The sequence below is a fragment of the Cydia splendana genome, chromosome 10 (genome assembly GCF_910591565.1).
Source record: "Cydia splendana chromosome 10, ilCydSple1.2, whole genome shotgun sequence".
Classification (NCBI taxonomy): Eukaryota; Metazoa; Arthropoda; class Insecta; order Lepidoptera; family Tortricidae; genus Cydia; species Cydia splendana.
The window spans coordinates 2,277,072-2,300,028 of NC_085969.1; the positions used below are offsets into that span (position 1 = coordinate 2,277,072).

General features: G+C 39.8%; 1 protein-coding gene across 1 annotated transcript; it reads left to right on the forward strand.

Moving 5' to 3' along the window:
* The first annotated feature begins 211 nt into the window (after nucleotides 1-211).
* Nucleotides 212-21,607, forward strand: LOC134794171 (pre-mRNA-splicing factor Slu7). The gene is made up of 12 exons (XM_063765893.1): nucleotides 212-485; nucleotides 669-823; nucleotides 7,619-7,711; nucleotides 8,042-8,231; nucleotides 8,812-8,888; nucleotides 9,701-9,846; nucleotides 14,119-14,302; nucleotides 15,264-15,409; nucleotides 15,853-15,958; nucleotides 18,245-18,377; nucleotides 19,184-19,356; nucleotides 21,375-21,607. Exons 1-12 carry the CDS (start codon nucleotides 317-319, stop codon nucleotides 21,546-21,548), a joined length of 1,746 nt encoding a protein of 581 aa, XP_063621963.1. The 5' UTR covers nucleotides 212-316; the 3' UTR covers nucleotides 21,549-21,607.
* The last annotated feature ends 1,350 nt before the right edge of the window (nucleotides 21,608-22,957 follow it).

Below are 22,957 nucleotides of genomic sequence, written 5' to 3' on the forward strand. Positions count from 1 at the left end.
AAAGAGATTAGTGGCGCCATCTCTTGCGCAGTAGATTAAGTTAATTTGGTCTACACAAAAATCCGGTCGTGTATAGTTGCCGTAAATATTGAATGGCTAAAAATATAAGGAGCTATTCATACTAGTGAAGAAAAAAATCATCCTCACTATCTATGGCATTTTGAAATGTCGAGTCCAAGAAATGTCAAAATTGTCAAACGCGATATACGTCTTGCATTGAAAACAAGACGAGTTCAGCACAGTTTTTCCTTTATTTAGAATACTAAGTTACTACTTAGTGTTAATTTAATACCAATGTTTTAAAACTTAAGCCACAATGGCTGCAACGACAAGAGCGTCCGTGTCGCAGATATTGCGCAATAAAGACGACGCTGCTGAAGAAGAAGATGAGCCTAAAAAGAAGTCCCGCGAGGACTGGCGCAAGGCTAAAGAGCTAGAGGAGGCTCGGAAAGCTGGCACTGCACCCGCTGCCGTCGACGAAACAGGTATAATTTTTATTCGTTATTGTTTTCTAACCTAAAAAAGTGATCAATATTTCCTTATATTTTGACGTGAAAAGTATCTAAATTCTTCTGAAATTAGCACTCAATACAACTTACTTGAATATTTAGAGTCGCTAATGGTTCTTTTAGCATCATTCAGTAACATAATTTCCATTTGTATTACAGGAAAAGACATAAACCCGCACATTCCACAGTACATATCTTCTGCACCGTGGTATTATGGGACGGCCGGGCCAACACTCAAGCATCAGCGGCCTCAGGAGGATAGGGAGGCCCAGTTTACCAAACTTGACACATTTTACAATAAGGGTGTTGACACAGTGAGTATTGTTGTCAGTTCTCAGAAAATAAGCATTTTGCTAGTGAAAGCTTCTTTAGTGAAATCAGCTAAGCTGTTTGTTATACTCTCCATACTAAAGTGACAGTTTCATTGGCCAATTTACTACCCATTGCATTTGAACGTCTAGCATCACATCATCCTAATACTCAATTAAATTCAATTGCATTTTCTAATACCATTGTATCAATTTTGACTACCAATTTTTCTTGTATGCTGGGCCACTAGAAGATGTTAATACAAAACCATAGACATTTAGAAATAAGGTAAACAGTCTTGATGTGTCTTTTTATTGAAAAACACGTTTTAAAAATAAGTCACGGCAAATATGTAACAACTATGAATCTAATACAATCATTTATATTCTTTTGCTTTCATAAGTAATAGTTACTGATTTTTAAAAAGCGTTTTTTCTATTAAAAGACATGTCAAGATCGCTTACCTTCTTTCTAATGCTAAAAAAAACGAACTATAGTTAATGTACAGCTACATATTTGTAATAATTTTAATTTTCTTAAAATTTTAATTTTCTTATAAGATGCAAGGGTGGCCATTTCGACTGTGGGGTAATTTCAACTAATCGAAATATCTTCCATGTTTTACATTATTAACTGGAGTGCCATTATATAGCGAAAAAGATGTGTTGTGTGTGACTCTAGTTAATAATGTAAAACATGGAAGATACTTTGTGTTGTGTTAAATTTGAACCTTATGCATGCCTGTTTAAGTATATTCCCGCCTTCTCTTTCTATTTATATCTGTCCTTTAGTCGCTTAATAAACCCGTACAAGATCACACGTCTTTCTCATTTATTTAAATACAAAAATCCAAAATAGTTAAAGTGAACCTTATTACAACCAACATATGGTCGCAATCGAACCGGATCAATAAGTGCATCGGACACCGGCCGCCCGGCAACGAGAACAATAGCGAGCCGCATTCCAGAGATAAGGAGCCGCCAGATGCTAACGAATTGCACTTCAAACCTAATGAGTTTATTTGATTATTAACAAGTTTTATTGCAAAAAGTTATAACGACGTTTTATAGACTTGTACGTGAAATTGCAGTGTTTTATCGTTAACAATGACTGAAAAACAAAAACAATTACTCGCCCTGCTTGAAGATAGTGCTACAGTGCTTCGGAAAACACAAGTTAACCTAAAGAAATGCCCTAAAGAGAGATTAACGAAGGGTTACATCGAGTCTCGGATTAAAATGATTGACGAATACTGGGCTACGTTTAACAACAGCCACCAAGAGTTAGTCAAGGCTACACCTACGGAGCAAAGGGGTGTTTTGCCGTATTTTTTGAACGAAGAGTTTTTTATTTACGAAGATTTGTACAACGTACTCAGAGGAGATTTGTCGGATAAACTTTCAAGTTTAGTGCAAGAGACTTTGATGGAAACTTCTGTTGCTAACTCAAGCTATGCTATGGCGGGAACACAAAACAACTTTGTACGTTTACCGCGGATCGAGTTACCTACTTTTAGTGGAAGTTATGAAGAGTGGCCCGCGTTCAAGGATTTATTCATTTCACTCGTGCATAACAACAAGATGTTAAGTGACGTACAAAGGCTACATTATTTGAAGACAAGTGTTACTGCCGAAGCGTCGTCGTTACTGAGGCACATTCAAATTACGTCTGATAATTATTCACAAGCATGGCTGATCCTGAAAACAAGGTATGGCAACAAACGATTAATTTTGAACAATAATTTAAAGAAACTGGTTAACCAGCGTAAAATGACCACACAATCAGCTGCTCAACTGAAAGTACTCTTAGATACAACGTCAGAGTGTCTACATAACATTCAAAACCTGAATGTTTCTGTTGACTCTTGGGATCCACTTGTGATATTTTTGCTTGTTCAGAAATTGGACCCAGAGACGCATAAAGACTGGGAAGAGCATGCGTATAAGAGTGACTCTGAACCCTTACCGAAGTGGAACGATTTTAAGGAGTTTTTAGAGGCCAAGTTTCGTACGCTGGAACTACTGACGAATAATACAAAGGAAGTGAAGTCAAACAAGGAGCGAAGTACATGCCATGTTGCCACACCTACCTTTGAGAACAGGAATTGTGTAATGTGTAAAGAAAGTCATACATTATGTCACTGCAAGGAGTTTACCAAGATGGAACCTACGGAGAGAAGCGAATATGTCAAGAATAACAACTTATGTTACAACTGTCTAGTACCATGGCATTCAGCATCAAAATGTCGAGTACCTGTGTCCTGTAGAATATGTCACCGACGTCATCACTCCCTTCTACATCAACTAAAGCAGACTGAGCCTGTGGCCCCTACGAGTCCCTCACAACCACTGGCTTCATCATTACATGTTGTAGAAGACATAGAAGAAGTGCAAGCAAACACAGTGATCGCGTTACATCTCAATACTAGACAGAAATCAGCACTACTAGCGACTGCTGTGGTGGAAGCAAGAAGCAATCAAGGTCACATCATTCCACTGCGCGCGCTAATAGACCAGGGTTCCGAAGAATCATTTATAAGCGAGAAAGCAGCTCAACTACTAAAGCTTGACCGACGACATGTAAGAGGAAGCATCACGGGCTTGGGTCCCATGAAAACAGAAATCAACCACGTCTGTGAGCTACAAATAAAATCACAGTGGGATAAAACATTTATCCTACCGGTTAAAGCTTATGTAATGTCGAAACAGCTGACCAAGAAGTTACCCAAAAAGCATATTGTTCAACAACCATGGCCTCATCTACAAGGATTACAGCTAGCGGATCCTAATTACAACAACTCGGGACCCATAGATCTCTTGCTAGGGGTCCGAGTATACGCTAGAATTCTGCAAGCAGACCTAGTCAAAGGTCCACCAGGTACACCATGCGCACAAAGAACTGACCTGGGCTGGATTCTTTTTGGAGAGAGTGATAGCACACCACAAGAAGATTCTTACCTCGTCATGCACCATCAAGTCGATATAGAAGATACACTGAAGTCTCTATGGGAAATAGATCCAGACACTAAAAGAAAATACACCAAGGAAGAACAGCTATGTGAAGAAATATATGTAAAAACAGTCACTCGAAACCAAGAAGGAAGATACATTGTGAAGCTGCCATTTAAGACTGAGAATCCTAAAGTACTTGATGGCAATACAAAAGAAATAGCTACAAAGAGATTCATGCAACTAGAAAGAAGGTTTAAGCGTTCGCCGAACCTGAAAACAGAATACATAAAAGGTATTAATGATTACCTTGAAGATGGACATCTAGAAGAAGTACCTGAAAGGGAAAAAGAAGATAAATCAGTATACCTACCACACCACGCTGTAATTCGCGAAGACAAAGAAACCACGCGCACGCGGATCGTATTTGACGCTTCCTGCAAAGGATCAAACAACGTCTCATTAAATGATGAACTGATGATAGGCCCACAACTACAAGATGACTTAAGAAATCTTTTAATGAGATGGAGACTGAAACGAGTTTGCTTCGTGGCAGATGTCCAGAAGATGTACCGCCAAATATTGGTAACAAAAGAGGACGCAAATTACCAACGCATTCTTTGGCGACAAGACGAGTCTGAAGAGTTAAAAGAATACCGTATGCTTCGAGTCACTTTCGGTACCGCTCCAGCTCCATACTTAGCGGTCAAGACACTTCAGAAGATTGCTATCGATGAAGAAGAGAAACAACTCGATAAACAAACAAACAACCACAACGAAGTGGCAATCAAAACAATAAAAGAAGACTTTTATATGGACGATATGCTGTCAGGGGCAGCAACCGCTGAGGAAGCTATTGCAATAGCTAAAGAAGTAACACGCATTCTGAAACAAGGGGGATTTCAACTCATGAAATGGTCCTCTAATAACATGGAATTTATGAAATCTATTGATGAAGATAAAAGATCAGCGAATGCACAGATGGAACTGAACCTTGATGGAACTATAAAGGCGCTTGGAATTGTATGGAACCTTGGTGCAGATCAATTTCAATACAACTTGTCACTATCACCAATGCCAAAGACTACAACTAAACGTGGGATATTATCAGATGTACAAAAGCTATTCGATCCACTAGGCTGGATCGCACCGAGTACTGTCATGGCGAAGATGCTAATGCAAAGGTTATGGCTTGAAAAGGTGTCGTGGGACGAATGCGTCAGCCCTGAGCTCGAAGAAGAATGGAAACAGATAAGAGATGATTTTGAAAATGTCAAAGATATAAAGATGGATAGATGGATTAGCACAACAGACTCGGAAGAAGAAAAGATACAGATACACGGATTTAGCGACGCATCTATGCGCGCATACGCTGCCGTCGTATATATAAGAGTTGAAAGCACGAACAAAATAACAACCAAAATCATCGCTGCACGAACGAGAATAGCGCCTTTGAAAACTATCTCCCTCCCACGCTTAGAATTATGTGGCGCTTTACTCCTGTCTAAGCTAATGAAACAGATTGGACAAGCGATAAGAATACCAACAACAAACATGTTCGCATGGACCGACTCTTCGATAGTAATCGCTTGGCTTTGTGGAGAACCTAATAGATGGAAACCGTTTGTAGCCAACCGCGTAGTAGAAATCGTCGAGAACCTGAACAACAAACACTGGTACCATGTGCAATCTAAAGATAATCCTGCAGATATCGCTTCAAGAGGGATGAAGCTGACCACACTTAAGAACTGCAATCTGTGGTGGAACGGCCCGAGCTGGTTATCTGAAAAAGAAATAAATATTAGTACACAAGAAGATTTCACAACAGATGAAGAAATAAAAGTACAGAAAATTCAAACTTACCTGAATATTGAAGACCTGGAAAAACAAGAAAAGGCATTGACTACACAATTTGGAGATTTTGATAACCTAACTGAACTACTTAAAAGTATTGTCTATTGCCTCAGATTCATAAAGTACAAGACATATCCAGATGATACTGATAAGGATATTACTACAATGGAATTACAAAACGCCATGAATATTTGCATAAAAAAGGTACAGCAAGAAGAGTATCAAGAAGAAATAGAACGCTTGACATCAAATAAACAAGTAAAAAGAAAGAGCTCCCTAAGATCCCTAGCCCCATACGTAGATGAAAACAAATTCCTCAGGGTGGGCGGTCGCCTCAGATATGCAAATATAGATGAAGACAGAAAGCATCCAATCATTCTGGGAAACAAGAACTCTTTAGTGCCACTTATAATTGCTGATGCACATACAAGAACGCTTCATGGCACTTTGGCTGAAATGCTATGCTACTTACGTTCTAAGTACTGGATATTACGAGCAAAGTCCTTAGTCAAAAGACACATACAGAAATGCCTTACTTGTGCAAAACAAAATGCTACGTCGAAACCGCAATTCATGGGAGATTTACCGGAGACGAGAGTCACTCCTTCGAGACCATTCCTACACAGTGGAGTAGACTTTGCAGGGCCATACCAGATATTGACGTCCAAAGGCCGAGGAGGAAAAACTGTGAAGGCGTACATAGCTATTTTCATCTGCATGGCCGTCAAAGCAATTCATATTGAACTGGTTGGAGACCTTACCTCAGAAGCTTTCATAGCAGCATTCAAACGCTTTGTCGCTAGAAGAGGAAAATGTACTCACCTGTGGAGCGACCAGGGTAGAAACTTCGTAGGCGCTAACAAAGAACTTGTAGAAGCCTGGAATGAAGCTAAATTGAAATTTACCGGATCAATAGTAGAGACACTTGCTATCGAAGGCACACAGTGGCACTTCATTCCAGCTTACAGCCCTAACTTTGGTGGCCTTTGGGAAGCCGGCGTCAAATCCATAAAATACCATCTAAAGAGAGTTCTGACAACAAATTTGACGTTCGAAGAGATGACGACCGTACTTTCCGAGACCGAGGCTTGCCTGAATTCCCGGCCCCTATGTCCTATCGATAACTCAGACCCTGAAAACGCTGAAATACTCACCCCAGGACATTTCTTAATAGGTGAAGCCCCTATCGTTGTTCCAGCAGCAGATTATAAAGAATGTAAAATACATACCTTGTCACGCTGGCAGCTCACGCAGAAACTGTTGGCAGATTTTTGGCGTCGATGGCAAGATGAGTACCTATCCAGACTGCAACAAAGACCTAAATGGCTGAAAAAAGAAAAAGAGTTTAAAATAGGGGACATAGTACTTATCAAAACTGATAACTTACCTCCAGGAAAATGGTCACTGGGCCGCATCATGGACAAACATCCTGCTGAAGACGGTTTTACTAGAGTGTACAGTGTTAAATCTGGTAGTGCTGTAGTGAAACGATCTATATCAAAATTATGTGCGTTGCCCGTTGATACTGAAACTTTGTAATGTCAATTTGATAGAAGTTAAATTGTACTATTGTGAAGTTATGAAAAGGACGTAAGTGTCCTTTTGGTGGGCGGTATGTTGTGTTAAATTTGAACCTTATGCATGCCTGTTTAAGTATATTCCCGCCTTCTCTTTCTATTTATATCTGTCCTTTAGTCGCTTAATAAACCCGTACAAGATCACACGTCTTTCTCATTTATTTAAATACAAAAATCCAAAATAGTTAAAGTGAACCTTATTACAACCAACACTTTGATTAGTTGAAATTGTATCGCAGTCGAAATTTCCCCCCTGCACCTTATATCTTCTGAATTACATCAATAATGTATAACTATATTTTATACTGTTACAACTACTCTCACTATATCATATTATCATAGCCAAATATACCAACACTTTCTGCTAACAAAATATGCTACAAGTGTTTTACTATATTCGGTTTTATGTCTTAAATTTCAGACCAAAGTAGCAACCAAATTCAGGAAAGGTGCCTGTGAAAACTGTGGAGCCATGACACATAAGAAGAAAGATTGTTTGGACAGACCTAGAAAGGTAAGTAAGTAATGATTACTGATAAACTGACCCAACATTTACATTTCATAATGAGTTGAACCACTTACAGTTGCAGCAAACTTTCATAACTTACTCATTATATCTTGGATGGGAAATGTTTATAGAAACATGCCATTTTAAATTATTTTAGGTATTAAACTGTTGTATTATGCAATCCTTGTACTATACTGTTCTCACCTGTAATTAGTATAATTGTTATTGTTAATAATGTAAAATACATATGAAGATTTTTTTAAAGTATGTCCTGTTCTAAAATTTTCTGTATTTAGACATGTAAAGTTTTTCACTTATTTTTATTTCCTATTTCAGATTGGTGCAAAATTCACAAATGCAGGCATAGCACCGGATGAGTTCAACCAGCCCAATCTGAACCTCAGCTACGACGGCAAGAGGGACAGGTGGAATGGCTATGACCCGTTGGAACACAAGGCTATCATCGAAGAGTACCAGAAAATTGAGGAGGCTAAAAGGGAACTGAGGGCTAAGAAGTTGGAACAAGGTATTTTTAAAAGCAGCCTTTTAACTTTGACCACCAAAGACGTCAACTGACGCGCTACAGCCCAATATCGACTGTCGTGCATACCGACAAGGTTTACGATGACGCGCTGCGCAGACAGGCGTGGCAATCAAAGAGTTAAACATTACTTTATTTCCTTAAAATACTTGTACAATGTAATACTGTCTATTAAAAGACTTCAACCATTTATTAACCTTTTGAACGCCAAACGGCGCATCCATTTGCCGTGCCATTGACGCCACGGAGGTAAAATTTAGTTTTGTGAATAAATAATGCCAACCTAAAAGTGGGGTGTTTTTCAGTATATTTTCATCAAAAAACGATAGACGTCAAATGCTGTCTTTGGCGTCGTTGTCACGATTTTGCGTTGACGTCAATTGCCGTCTGTGGCGTTCAAAAGGTTAAGAGAAAAGGGATTGAAATCACACACATACAGTTAAAAGTAATGTCGAGATAGGAGATAAAAATCCTTAATTTAGAATGTGTTGAGTTGAGATGGTTCTGTTTTGGTGGAAATGTTTCAGAAGTTTTAAAATTTTCTGATAGATAATTTTGATTCCAGATGCAGTGGAAGATGATGATAATGCGGAGGAGGATGAAGACAAATATGTGGATGAAGTGGACATGCCCGGTACTAAGGTATGTAAATAGTTATAACAAGTAGAATGCTTTAAAACCGAGAGAGTTAATGAATCATCATATTAGAATCTGCTTTCAATATTTTTAATGCTATTTCACGAAATTTCGCATGGAACACACAACACATCCATAGAAAATATAATATACTTCCAACTAATTTTTCTTAGACATTCTGATTCCATTGAACTCTTATCAATAACCAAAATTTAAGCGAACATTTTCTTCTCACAAGTCAAAAGTCTACACCTCGCCATTGGCAGAGGCAGAAAAGTAGACAGGAGTAAAAGCCATTTTTATTTTTTATTTATATGAGCCTAGAGTGTCCCACTGCTGGGCAAAGGCAGTACCATCTTTACCATAAGGGCACACGGGGTCCGTGCCCAGGGCCTCCATCCTCAGAGGGCCCGAAGGACAGACAGTAACAGTATATTTGATTACCCATAATAAATTAAGGGCCCCAAATTCTTGTGCCCAGGGGCCCAGCATAGTTTAAGACGGCCCTCGGCAAAGGCCTCCCTCCTCTTCCACGTATCCCCGTCTTGACCCATTCCCACCAGTTCCTATCAAAGGCGTCAAGGCCATCTCGCCAACGCCGTCGAGGTTTGCCGCGACCCCGGGTAGTCTTGTCGGACCCAATTGGTTGTTGTTTTAGTCCACAAGTCATCCGGCATACGGCCAACGTGTCCCGCCCAGTCCCACTTCAGCTTGGCGGCTGTTTCAGCCACGTCAGTTTTTAACTCAAAAGCCATTTATGAAAAAAAAAAACATATATATATTGGAATATCATGATTAAAACACCGTATTATTTGTAGGTGGACTCGAAGCAGCGCATCACAGTGCGTAACCTGCGTATCCGAGAAGACACGGCCAAGTACTTGCGGAACCTCGACCCGAACTCGGCCTACTACGACCCCAAGACCAGGTCCATGAGGGACAATCCCAATCCGGAAACTGCCGAGTAAGTTATTATTCAGTATACGTTCGTAAGGGTGGTATTCCACCTGTCCAATTTCTTTGTCCAGTCTTCATCAGATATATAGGAGCAGCCAAGGCGCTCACAAATATCTGAGCACGCCTCTATTGTCAAGGCGATAGAGCGCGCGTTCAGATATTGTGAACACCATGGCCGCTCCGATATATCTGATGGCGACTGTCCAATGTCAGTGCGTCCCACTCTCTCATTAAAGGAAAATGTGAGACACAATACACAAAGAAATAGGATACGTGGAATACCACCCTTAGACTATATGAAGGGGCTCGTTGGGTGGAAGGGAAAGAACATGTCTAGTCACTTTTTTGAAAAATGGGATTTTAATCTCAAAGTGTACAGCTCTCAATGAACTATTAGTTACAGCTTCTGTTACCTCTGTAATCATAAATATAACTCCTTTTTTTACTTAAAAGACAATTATACACGAAAATAATATGGTTAATCATGTACATTGTTCGTTTCAAAACTCAAAATGTTGTCAAGAGTGACTAGACATGTTCTTTCCGTGTACCCTTCATATAAACTGTTATGTTTAAGAAAAGGGAAAGATTGTAACCCCTGAAAAAGGTATATGTGTAATTTGTAGAGCTGTTTACTCTAAACCACAGGTTATACCTATTTAGTAGTGATGTACCGACTATTGATTTGGCCGACTAGCCGACCGACTAGTCGGCCGACTAATCGGCTATTCGAGCGCCGATTAGTCGGCCGACTAGTCGGCTAGTCGGCCAGATCATTAGTTTCGTATAAGTTCAGGTGAAAAACAATAGTTTTGCTCCTTTGGTTGCGCTATTCATCATAATTTAGCTTGGCTAAAAGGTGTTCTCTACAGGTTCAAAGACCTATCACAAGAATCCTCGTTAAATTTCTGTCTTTAGTTCTTTTATTTTGCGATCCTGAGCAGACCGTCAGTACAGCTTGTAGGAGGTATTTCCAAGGCTCTATTTCCCGTACGTGGTCGCCAGTTAAGAACCTATCCCCTGTGGTCAGCGTCTTCACGAGCAACGTGCCGTGACTAAAGCCGACCACTGACTAACAGTCCGCCGGACGATATCGGCCAGTCAGTTGTTCGGAACTGTCAAATTTTTGTTCTAACTGACAGGCCAATATCGTCCGGCGGCCTGTTAGTCGGCTTAAGTCAGTGGTCGGCTTAAGTCTCTAAATTTTGCAATAACATTAATAGTTTCTCATGGCTCCACCATTAAAAAAAATCAAAAACTGAATAATAATTAAAAAAACTATCGAACTTGATTATGAAATTACACGAGAATCAGTTGAGATCGACCTGTAGAGGAAAACAACATACGATAACGATCAAACGGTCAATTATATGAACAAAAGTTTTCGTATGTACCCTGAATAGGTATTTTACTTCGAGCAACACCGGCTTCCGACACATCGGAAGGGAGGGGCCCAAGCGATATCTCACCGTACAAATCTTTCTGCCATTTTTCGCGGGGGGAAAGGTGCACACAGTCGCACTTCTCACACACTTACATACAAAATCCAATCTGTAATGACGACACAAATACATAGAAAATGACACACGTCAAAGACAAATCTTGCAAACCTCCATGGTCTAATAAAACATGGTCTTCCATTCCCAGAGTGACACGCGATTACGTCACAATAACATTGCCACTTTATTTCAACATAACATGTTACTTGGGTACATTATACCTATGGTTAATAAGTTAAAATATTTCTTTATAATTTTATAATTTTCATTTATATGTATTTTAGCTTAAATTTTACAATAACACGTCATTTTTAATTACTCGTTAGCAATATCTTCCGATTCACGAAAGAAATTTCAGACTTTCGGGTAATTCTGTTTATACTACTGGCAACACAGGATAGCGCTGGGGACATTTGACAATTCGGATCTAGATAACTTCATGCCCTGACCGTCATCCTTGTCGAACGCGTGTTAATTGTTATTTCCTTCTCGCTCAGTGTCAGCAGTCGCAGTGTTTTCCAAACTTTTCACGTCGTAAGCTTGGTAATTAATGTGTAACTGTGAATTAGTTTTTTAAACGTTTGTCTTGTATAGATAAATAAAGTTTAATTTAATACATTAGATTTGTTTTATTTTACTATGTTTCTACATGAATAACTTAAAATTAATGCCGTTAAAATAATTTTCACCGTTGGTTAAAATTCTCCCACATTTCAAAGTTTGAGAACCTGTAAACAGCATGATGACGTAGGCGCGTGTCAGTTAGGTCATACGCGAATCTCGGAATGGAGTACCAGGCGGAGTATATTATTATACCATGCAAACCTCGATCTCTTTTTGTGTACGGACGAGTGACAAGTGTCACAACACGCACACTAACACATTTTCGTTGAAGTATGTTATTGTATTCTGAGAGATGAGAAGTCGGATTTGTCGCTCGACCGATCCGCAATTTGTACTGAGCGAGCAAAATCGATAAATCCAACAATTACATGAGACTAAAATATAATAATTGTGTTTGAATGTAATTAAACGTATGATATGTAAAAAAAAATATTACATGTGAAATGTAACACTTTCTTTTTGTAAATTTGATGTCCCCGACCTCTTTTTATAACAAAAAACCGAGCAAACAGGCATTTTTATGCAGCAGTGTTCACGCGCGCGTCTGGACTCGGTCTAGTGAAAAATCCAAGTGCAACTAGTTTTATTACCCGCGCTAGATTAGATTGACGCGCTAATCTTGTACCTCGGCAGAGGGGAAATAGTGCGAATGCCGCCTCCCTTCCGTGTTGCTCGAAGGTATTTTAGTAAAATAAACATAAAACATATGGTAAATATTGACAGTTGATTTTTTTTCTGTTTTTCTTTCACTAATAAAGTGCCGACTAATCGGCCATTTTTGCCGACTAGTCGCCGACTAATCGCCGACTACAAATGTGGCCGGATAGTCGGCTTTCCCGACTAGTCGGTACATCCCTACTATTTAGAAAGTATAGTTCTAGTATCAAAAATAAGTGTTGTTAATTTGTTGACTGCCACTGCTAAAATTCCTATACAGAATGTGTTGAAATTTAGTATTGTTTTAAATAGTTTGTAGCTCAGAGTAACATATACAGGGTGGCTAAAAAATAACTGCATTCCCGTTGCCAGTGAGATTTGGGATTATACTGAGCAACTTTTACTATGGGACCAACCCCGAAATGGCGAGAAAAAATTTGGCTAGTCCATTTTCTATGGGTGGGTAAATTTTTTCTTCGCATTTGCGGAGTTGGTCCCATAGTAAAAGTTGCTCAGTATAATCCCAAAACCTCCCTGGCAACGGGAATGCAGTTATTTTTTAGCCACCATGTAGAGCATTTGTACACATTTGTATTAGTTGATATTTTATTCTATATGTCATTATTATCTGCGTAATCTCTTTTGGTTACATTACAACTTACAATTTAGGATATAGAATTGACTTAACTATACTCTGTATCTTTAGGTATTTAAATAAATGTAAACAAACAATTTGTACAATTTCGGGTAGTTTTAACATTTATTGGTTAACGAACCAAATACAAAACAGCCTGGATCTGTCACTGAACGACCTCACATTAACCTACATTATTTGATATTAATCTAATGTTTTCATCTACCCTCAACTGGCTTAAGGAGCCATTTGAGGGTAGATTTTGTTTACTCTTTTTTAAATACCTTAAGATACAGACTATAGTCGTGGTCGTGGCTAGGTGATGTCCCAGCACAATGTCGAAACAGAGATTTGTGCAACTACGGATATAAAGTTCACTTAACTAAACTTTGGATCCACGTTCCGACCATTTTTGTTAGGGTTCCGTACCCAAAGGGTAAAAACGGGACCCTATTATTAAGACTCCGCTGTCCGTCTGTCTGTCTGTCACCAGGCTGTAAGCTGTAACTCATGAACCGTGATAGCTAGACAGTTGAAATTTTCACAGATGATGTATGCTTGGTCAAGCAGATCTTGTCAGTAGAAAAAGGCGGCAAATTTGAATAATGTAGGCGCGAAGTGATATCGTCTCATAGAAAATTTTAATTTCGCGCCTTTTTCTACTGACAAGTTTTCTGTTGCCGCTATAACAACAAATACTAAAAACAGAATAAAATAAATATTTAAGTGGGGCTCCCATACAACAAACGTGATTTTTTTGCCGTTTTTGCGTAATGGTATGGAACCTTTCGTGCCTGAGTCCAACTCGCACTTGGCCGGTTTTTTTTTATTGTACAGTTTGTTAAATGAGTTCACATTTGAGCAGGTCGGACTACACGGGCGAGAACTTCGTCCGCTTCACGGGCGACACGCGCGCGCACGCGGCCGCGCAGCTGTTCGCGTGGGAAGCGCATTCCCGCGGCGTGGACGTGCACCTGCTGGCCGAGCCCACCAAGCTGCAGGTGCTGCAGCGGGAGTACCATGACAAGTTCCACAAGTTCAAGTCGCAGGTTAGTATAATATATTACTTCCACTTATTTTCAGTATCTTCAAGCCCCCGGGCTGGGGCCCATTTCTGGAACCATATTAGACTAATTTATTTATTATTAGTCCACGAACTGTCAAATCGTACACACTAATAATATTAGACTAATGTCGTTCTAGAAATGAGCCCCGGACAGTTCAAAAATAACAATGGAATGTGTTTGGTCATAGTAAAGCGAGTTTTTTGAGCCCAGACAATTTAGTATACAAATTGAAAGCTAGATGGCGCTGTTCAGCGTTGTTGAAATCCTGCATCGCGCTATAAAGATTTTTCTTGGAATAATGACCGCGGACTCATGTCATTTTATGTTAGTCTATGAATATGAATAGGTTGATAGATGGCGCTGTTCCACGTAGTTAAAATCCTGAATCGCGCTGTTGTGATTTTTCTTGGAATAATCAGTAATCACCCCAGACTCATGCCATTTTTTGTTAGTCTGAAAATAGGTCGATAGATGGCGCTGTTCCAGTTAAAATCCTGAATCGCGCTATTAAGATTTTTCTTGGAATAATGACCCCGGATTCATGCCATTTTTTGTTAGTCTGTAAATAGGTCGATAGATGGCGCTGTTCCGTGTAGTTAAAATCCTGAATTGCGCTATTAAGATTTTTCATGTGGTGTCCTAGACACAGAAATTTTATTTTGATTTCGAATATCTCGATTGATGACGCTGTTCCTTGTACCTAGTTAAAATCCTGAATCGCGCTATTAAGATTTGTCTTGGGAAAATGACCCAGACATACTGTACTGTACCAATTTTGTTTAGATTACGAACGAATTGCTCGATAGATGGAGCTTTTCGATTTAGCAAAAATCTTGAATGTGTAATTACTGCAATTCATAAAGCTTTTTCTTCTACCAACGACCAGACTCGTACACATTTTTTCTAAATAATTCTTACTAAATAACTTCGTTTCTATTTACAGGTGAAAGAATCAGTACTGGAAAAGTACGGAGGCGAAGAACACCTGAAGGTCCCCCCGCGAGAGCTCCTCCTGGCGCAGACTGAGGTGTTCACGCAGTACAACCGCGACGGAACCATCGCCAACGGACCTGAGAAACAACTTGCCAAGTAAGTCATAATTGAGCGTTTCTTTTATTTTTTACCATTTTTATATATTGTGCCTTTTTGCCACTTTTGTGTTATTTCTAGTCAGGATCGCGAGCCCTTTTCATCCTTATAGGAGAAAAAAAGTGTCCTAAAATTTCCATACATTTTTCAAACTTTCCTTTTTGTTACCGCCATACAAAGTATATGGGGAAATGGTAACACAATCGGAAAAAAAACTCTGGGACATTTTTTTATCCCATTAGGATCGAAAGAGCTCGTGATTCTACTCAGAATCACGAGCTCTTTCGATCCACACACAAAAGTTGTAAGGGATAAGAAAGGGATAAAACATAATTCAACTTAATCAGGCCCGTAAAGTTTTATGAATAAGTGGGCTAGTAAATATCCCGAGGTGTTTGTTTAGGGCGAACTACTAGTTATTTATGTGAACGTTATGATTTCAGGAGCAAATACGAGGAGGATGTGCTGATCAACAACCACACATCAGTATGGGGCTCGTACTGGCGCGACGGACAGTGGGGCTATAAGTGTTGCCACTCCTTTGTCAAGGTACGTGCTACAGTTACAAATACGAGGAGGTCGTGCTGATCAACAACCACACAACATCAGTATGGGGCTCGTACTGGCGCGACGGACAGTGGGGCTACAAGTGTTGCCACTCCTTTATCAAGGTACGTGCTACAGTTACAATTATCATCATCATCGTCCTGTCCTGGCCGGTTTCGGCCTCGGTGACTGAGTACGTACTGCTGGCTAGTTAGAGCGACGATCGTGAGCTCTCAATACATATAGTGTGGCCAACCATATTGATCAAGTGATCGCATGAAAAATGACGGTCGTAAATAGAGTCTATAAAATCATCTAGCAATTTAAGACGAACACCATCTAGCGCCATAGGCGTGCCAGCGACCCGTTGCTGCGAAATTAGAACTATATTACAATTTCGTTAATTTTAGATCAAGAAATACACATTCTACAAAAAAAAAAGAAAAAATGTCGCTGGCAACGTAGGTGACGTTTATTTCGATGTATTTTTCTCATCATCAAGTTATGTGTGATTGAAATGAAATGGGAGTAGGGAACTTTATCCAATTTGATATGGATAAATGGATCGCATGGCGCGAGATTTGCACTACACTGTCAACATTTTCATTGAAAATCCGCGCCAGCTCTCGCGAAACGACCTGCAACTGCTTGTACTAGAAACCTAGATAAAGGTCTCAAATGTAGCAATTTTTTTTATAATAAGACCTTTTAACCGCCGTAGACTGTTATACACGACACAATATTCAGCTCATTTCGCCGCAGTCTGATAAATAAGACAAAACTTCGTGTATCTTCGTTCCGGCGGCGACACGAGCACGCTCGATGAAAAATTCTAAGCGGTTAAAAGGTTAATATTAGTGTCCGACCGAAGGTTCGGTTTCGGTTTCGGTTTCGGCCAGTTTCGGCCAAAAAATCATGTTTCGGCTGTAGTTTCGGTTTCGGCCAAAAAACGGCCGAACATTTCGGCCGGGCCGAAACTTACGAAATGGTACTTCGTACTATGAAACTAAACTATGTGACAAAGACCAAAAATTGGGGAATAAGTAGGACAACAATATTAATATGTACCTACATATACTGATTCATGTATAGGTACAGAAATTAATTGGTTTATTATAAAACACAATTCCACTAATGAGGGCGCCACTAGACGGTCGACGCAGTCTTAAGAGGCTGTTAATACCTATAACGCGCAGTCGCGCACACTGTCTAATTGTATCGGAGTAAATGAGATAGCACACTGTCGCATGTTACTGGGCCAGGGCAAAGGAATAATAAGGAAACTCATCATCTTCCTCGCCTAATCCCGGAATTTTTGCCACGGCTCATGGGAGCCTGGGGTCCAATTGATAACTAATCCCAAGAATTGGCGTAGGCACTAGTTTTTACGAAAGCGAATGCCATCAGACTGACCTTTGAACCCAGAGAGTAAACTAGGCCTTATCGGCACTAGTCCGGCTTCCTCACTATGTTTTTCCTTCACCGAAAAGCAAATAGTAAATATCAAATGATTTTTCGTATATAAGTTCCGAAAAACTCATTCGTACGAGCCGGGGTTTGTACCTTGCGACCTTCGGATTGAAAGTCGCACGCTCTTACCGCTAGGCCACCAGCGCTCAAGGAAATATCTCGCTTTTAATACAATGGACATTGGTTGGAGTCTGTGCTCAACTACTTATCCTGAAGCCTGAAGCACGGCTTTGACTTCGCATGAAAGTTCGCCTCACTGGGGCACTTCGGACGTTTAGGCCCAGGTGAAGATCGGTACCCGGCCTTGCGATATTGTCAACAAAAAATTCGCGCTCGCTGCGCTCGCGTTTTTGGTTGACCCTGTATCTACATGTTGATTTGACTGGTGAATGAATAGAGTTAGACCAAGAAAATTATGCAATTATTTTGATAGCATACGCAGTGCAACTAGTGCAAATGTTATTTATACTTACGTCATAATTTCATAGAAGTTTTGACGTTTAAAATAACACTTGCACTGCGTGTGTTATCAAAATCGTTGCAGAATTATCTTGGTCTAACTCTAGTAAATTTCGTAAAAAACTGCTCAAGTAACATCAATTTCAAGGACATTGGGTGTTGACAGCCCCATAATATGTGTGTAAAGGCGGTTTTATAACATTTTTTCAACGATTTTAACAAGTCTACAAAAGGTTCGGTTTCGGTTTCGGTTTCGGCCGAAACTAGAGCCAAAGCCGAACATTCGGTTTCGGTTTCGGTTTCGGCAAAAAAACATGTTTCGGTCGGACACTAGTTAATATTCGACACGGTTGTTTGCAGATGTCATACTGTGTGGGCGAGGCGGGCAAGTCTGTAGTACTGGAAGTTAAAGACGCAGACGCCGGGAAGGCCTCCACCTCCAGCGCTGTATTTAAAGAGCCGGCGGAGAAGAAAAAAGATAAGAAAGAAAAAGGTATGTATTGCTAGCACGATATTAAAAATAACGATTTATAATATACATATACTAGCATTTGCCCGCGACTTTGTTAGAGTAAGTACAACGCCTGGATAAAATCTAATGGCAATTCGAGCATATTTTGCTTAATTGCTTACACCAATTAACAGGCAATTCATTAATTTTCTCATTTCCACCCCCCTTTTCGCCCTCTTCAGGGATGACTTCCGATATAAAAACTATCCTATGTCCTTCCCCGGGACTCAAACTATCTGTATGCCAAATTTAAACTAAATCCGTTCAGCGGTTTAAGCGTGAAGAGGTCACAGACAGACACACTTTCGTATTTATAATATTAACTAGATTTTGCCCGCGACTTCGTCTAGGTGGAATCAGTAACAGTAGTCGAATTTCATCGAATTTGAGTAACAGTAGCTAAAGTATAGCGCCTGAATAAAGTGTAATAGCAATCATTCAATTTGATAAGCTTAATTGCTTTCATCAATTATCAGGCAATTTATTAACACTCTCAGTTGTACCCCCCTTTTCACCTATGTCCTTCCCCGGGACTCAAGCTATCTCTATGCCAAATGTAAACTACATCCATTCAGCGGTTTAAGCGTGAAGAGGTAACAGACAAACAGACAGACACACTTTTGCATTTATAATATTAGTATGGATTAGTATGGATATTGTACATATTATATATAATATTATAAATCTGAATGTAGCCCCTGTCTGTGTGACACCTCTACTCAAAAAAACCCCAAAAGTTGACCCCTCACTTAACGGACGCCCCCGTACATAATCATTTTTTATCTCAGAAAAATCCTCTTCATCATCATCATCGTCGTCGAGCTCAAGCAGCTCTGACTCAGAGACCGACCACCGCTCCAAGACGGAGAAGACGAGTAAGAAGAAGAAAAAGAGGAAGTCCAAGAAGAAGAGGAAGAAGGACAAGAAGGAACTCAAGAAGGAGGAAGATAAATTGAAAAAGGTATGTAACAGTTACTTTTGTAGCAGACTCGCTTCCCGGCTGGTGTTAATAGGGCATTTTCACTTAACTGTTACAAAACTGACGGTCAATGTCAAATTCCATACTTTTTGTCAGGATTGAAACGGTTACACGATTAATAGAACACAAATAATGAAGTGACCTAGCCTTTAAACTTTAGTTGACTCGCTAAAGTACCTAATAAAAACAAGTTTGGATTTGGATGTACAGTCGACGTCAAAGAGAAGTTTACATTTTTTGCCTTATTACAAAGGAGTAAGGTGCAAAAGTGTCAACATATTTTTGACGTCGACTGTACACAACTACATGGTATAGAAAGTAGATTATTTTAGTTCGGTGGCTGTTAAATTGTATATTTAACAGCGCCATCTATCTCACCTCTTACATACTTTTTAATAATGATCTACATAAACGTAAGTACCTACCTACTTAGTTCCCTACAAAGTGCATAGGTGGTGCTGTTATTAGTTTTAATTATTTTAGGCTAGTTAATTTGTGATGTACTCTTAGACTTTCCAAATAGACACGATAAGAAGCACACGCTGTTTTCTCTCCGATTCCCTCAAGATCCTCCGACCTCCGCCCACGTGCCATCAGTGGCTTTGAAAAAACTATAACTTTAGGGTGGTATTACACCTGTCCAATGTCTATGCGTCTCACTCTCTCATAAAGCAAAATGTGAGACGCAATACATTTTGGACAAAGAAATTAGATAGTTGGAATACCACCCTTACCAGCCATTATATTATAATTAGCAAAATTGTAGGCATTTGTTTCAACAATGGTTTTAACTTTAGGGGTTAAGCCCCTGCTACACGGCAGCCGACAAGCCCCCAAACCGCGTGGCCTTGGTCTGTCCCGGACCGTGTAGACAGTTGTTACCAACAAAATTTCGTTTGACCTCCGGACGCCCTTGGCATGCGAGCGCGCGCCAGCGACCGCGGTCTGAGCGGTCGGTCCGGAACCGTGTAGCCGCCCGACGCCGACCGCACTAGGCCATTTCGCTTGGAGGACGCGCCGTGTGCGCTCGTGTGGTTAATAGCCATGCCATGGGTACTCAGTAGCATTTCTAATAATTTATCAAATACTTTCCTCTTCATTCTCAGAAAGTTATGTATGTCCCCGTAGCGTAGTCCAGCGAATTCATTAAGTTGAAATGACTCAACAAATGCCGTTTTTTGAGCCAGTGTTTCATTCATATACCCTTTTCTTTTTTTAACAAACTTTTTATTAACTTGCAATATACCTAATCGTAAGTATATAAATATGTTTGTACGGGTCAAATCTTGCAAGTTAAATTAGACCCACTTTCTAGTTTCCGATGGAGCTGAAAATTTGCATACATATATAAGTCGGGTGACAATATATTATTATGGTACCATAGAGCTGATCTGATGATGGAGACAGGAGGTGGCCATAGGAACCCTGTGATAGAACAACGCGACCTAATTGTGTTTGGGGTTTTTAGAATTGTCTCGACGAGTATTAGTTGCCTATGGAAAGAAAAGTACAGTCAGCGATAAAAGCTTGTACCAAAAATTATTTTTTTGCCAAAAACTTATTTTTTTGTCATTGCACTAGTATGAGTAGGTAGGTTATGAAATTTGGCGCCGCGGCCAATAAGTTTTGCCGCCCCAGAAGTGAAGGAAGAAAAACAATATGCAATCCGCCAGGGGTGGCATACGCCACGCCAACTTTCTGAAAGGTTAGGGGCCATTTTGTCCGCTTGCAATACGTGTTGTCCGTCCGCGAGTTCTGAACACACTGTGGTTTGCCACCGTCTAGCCAGACAACTCAGACGGACCCACACACCAAGGTCAGACGGTTAGTAGGCTTGTCGGCTGCCGTGTAGCAGGGGCTTTAGAAAAGTCAAAGTAATACCTGTGTACTGTGTACCCAATTAAATATGTGATTTACATTCAGAAATCTAAAGATAAATAAAAAAAATCTAAGAATCATGATGTGTCAAATTATATATTATTTTTTGTTTACCCATACAGGCCTTAGAAGCGGAAGAAAGGCAGCAGAAACACGCCTCATATTTATTATCTGTGGACGAACGAAAGCGGCCCTACAACAGCATGTACGAGGCCAAGGCCCCTACCGAAGAAGAAATGGAGGCCTATAGGATGAAACGACAGCGAGAGGAGGACCCTATGAGCCAGTTCATGTGAAATAACATATAAATTTATAAATTATAAGGAATAATTAAATAAAATTACTCTAAATCATGTTAAGTTGATTTATTTAATAAATATCCCTCCATTTTGTTATCTGTGGAAGAGTGTAAGCGGTCCTACAACAGGATGTACTGAAGAGAAGCCTACACACAGAATAACAGAGCACGAAAGACCCTATCACCCTAGGAGCCAGTTCATGTGATCTTGCTATAATGGTAGGGGAGCCCAAGAGGGGATTTTTGTGTTTACTCGAGCGCGTCAGATTAAGATATGAGTGATATCTTGGTACCCTAGTCTACCTTTACTCCTTTTAGCCATCTATGTTGAGCCCTTGGTTGGTGGGGGGTTGGTGGGAGGTTCAACAAATTGTTAAGCAGATTGTGGATTTGGTCATATTAGTCCAAATTAACGCTATAATTGTACTATTACTGAATCTGATAATTATTTGCACGCATTTCCTTAATCTGACGGTTACAATGTAAAAATTAAGCGTCAAACTTGTGTTCGTCAGATTAAGAAAATGCCTACAAATAAATGTTATATTAAGTTATAGAAAAAATAAAGCATTAACGTGGACAAAAACGACCAAACCCACAAACTGCTTAAACGATTTTTTAACCCTCCACCAACCTCCCGCAATTTAAAAAAATTGTAGATGCTTTCCGGCTCGTTGGAAAAAAAACTTTATGCTGGTCAAGCAGATCGTGTCAGTAGAAAAAGGCGTCAAATTTGAAAAATGTAGGCGCGAAGACATATCGTCCCATAGAAAATTTGAATTTCGCGCCTTTTTTTACTGACAAGATTTGCTTGACCAGCTATAACTTTTTTTTCTTCTTATCATCTATTTATTTCGATTCCAATAGGTCTTTACGAAGCTCGAGTAAATCCCGATTTAGCATCGTGGGCTCCCCTACTATAATTGTCACACACACGCGTTAGTATCAGGAGTGGGAGTCTCGGCGTTTGATCTATGAATAAAATTCTTGAAGTATTTTTTTATAAAGGTAAGCATTTGACCACAATCTCACCTGATGGTAAGTGCCGATGTGGTCTAGCATGGAGCATGCTTACCTAAAAAATGTCTATTCACTCTCGATTTGAAAAGATCAAAGGTATAGTGGGTTGGGAATAGATTTGCAGAAAGTGAGCTCCACTCCTTAGCCGTTTGCATAACGAAGCCCGGTTACGGTATTATTTTATTTTTCCTAAAATTATCATTCGCCAAGGACATAGAAAATTTGGCGTCGATCTTCCTTAAAGCTTTTACGAATTTATGATACATAAAGACAGTTTGTAGGCGGCCATTAAGCAAAGCTAGCGATCTATAACAAAGAATTTACTGCATCAATGCATATTTATGATATTCAAGATCAATGAATTTATGAATATTAACTTGAATGGAA

Bases quoted from the DNA above. Each gene is read 5' to 3' on its own strand.
- LOC134794171 (XM_063765893.1), top strand. From the start codon at position 317: ATGGCTGCAACGACAAGAGCGTCCGTGTCGCAGATATTGCGCAATAAA. The intron at 9,847-14,118 runs GTAAGTTATTAT...ACATTTGAGCAG, and splicing joins CCCAATCCGGAAACTGCCGA to GTCGGACTACACGGGCGAGA. The intron at 19,357-21,374 runs GTATGTAACAGT...TTACCCATACAG, and splicing joins AGGAAGATAAATTGAAAAAG to GCCTTAGAAGCGGAAGAAAG.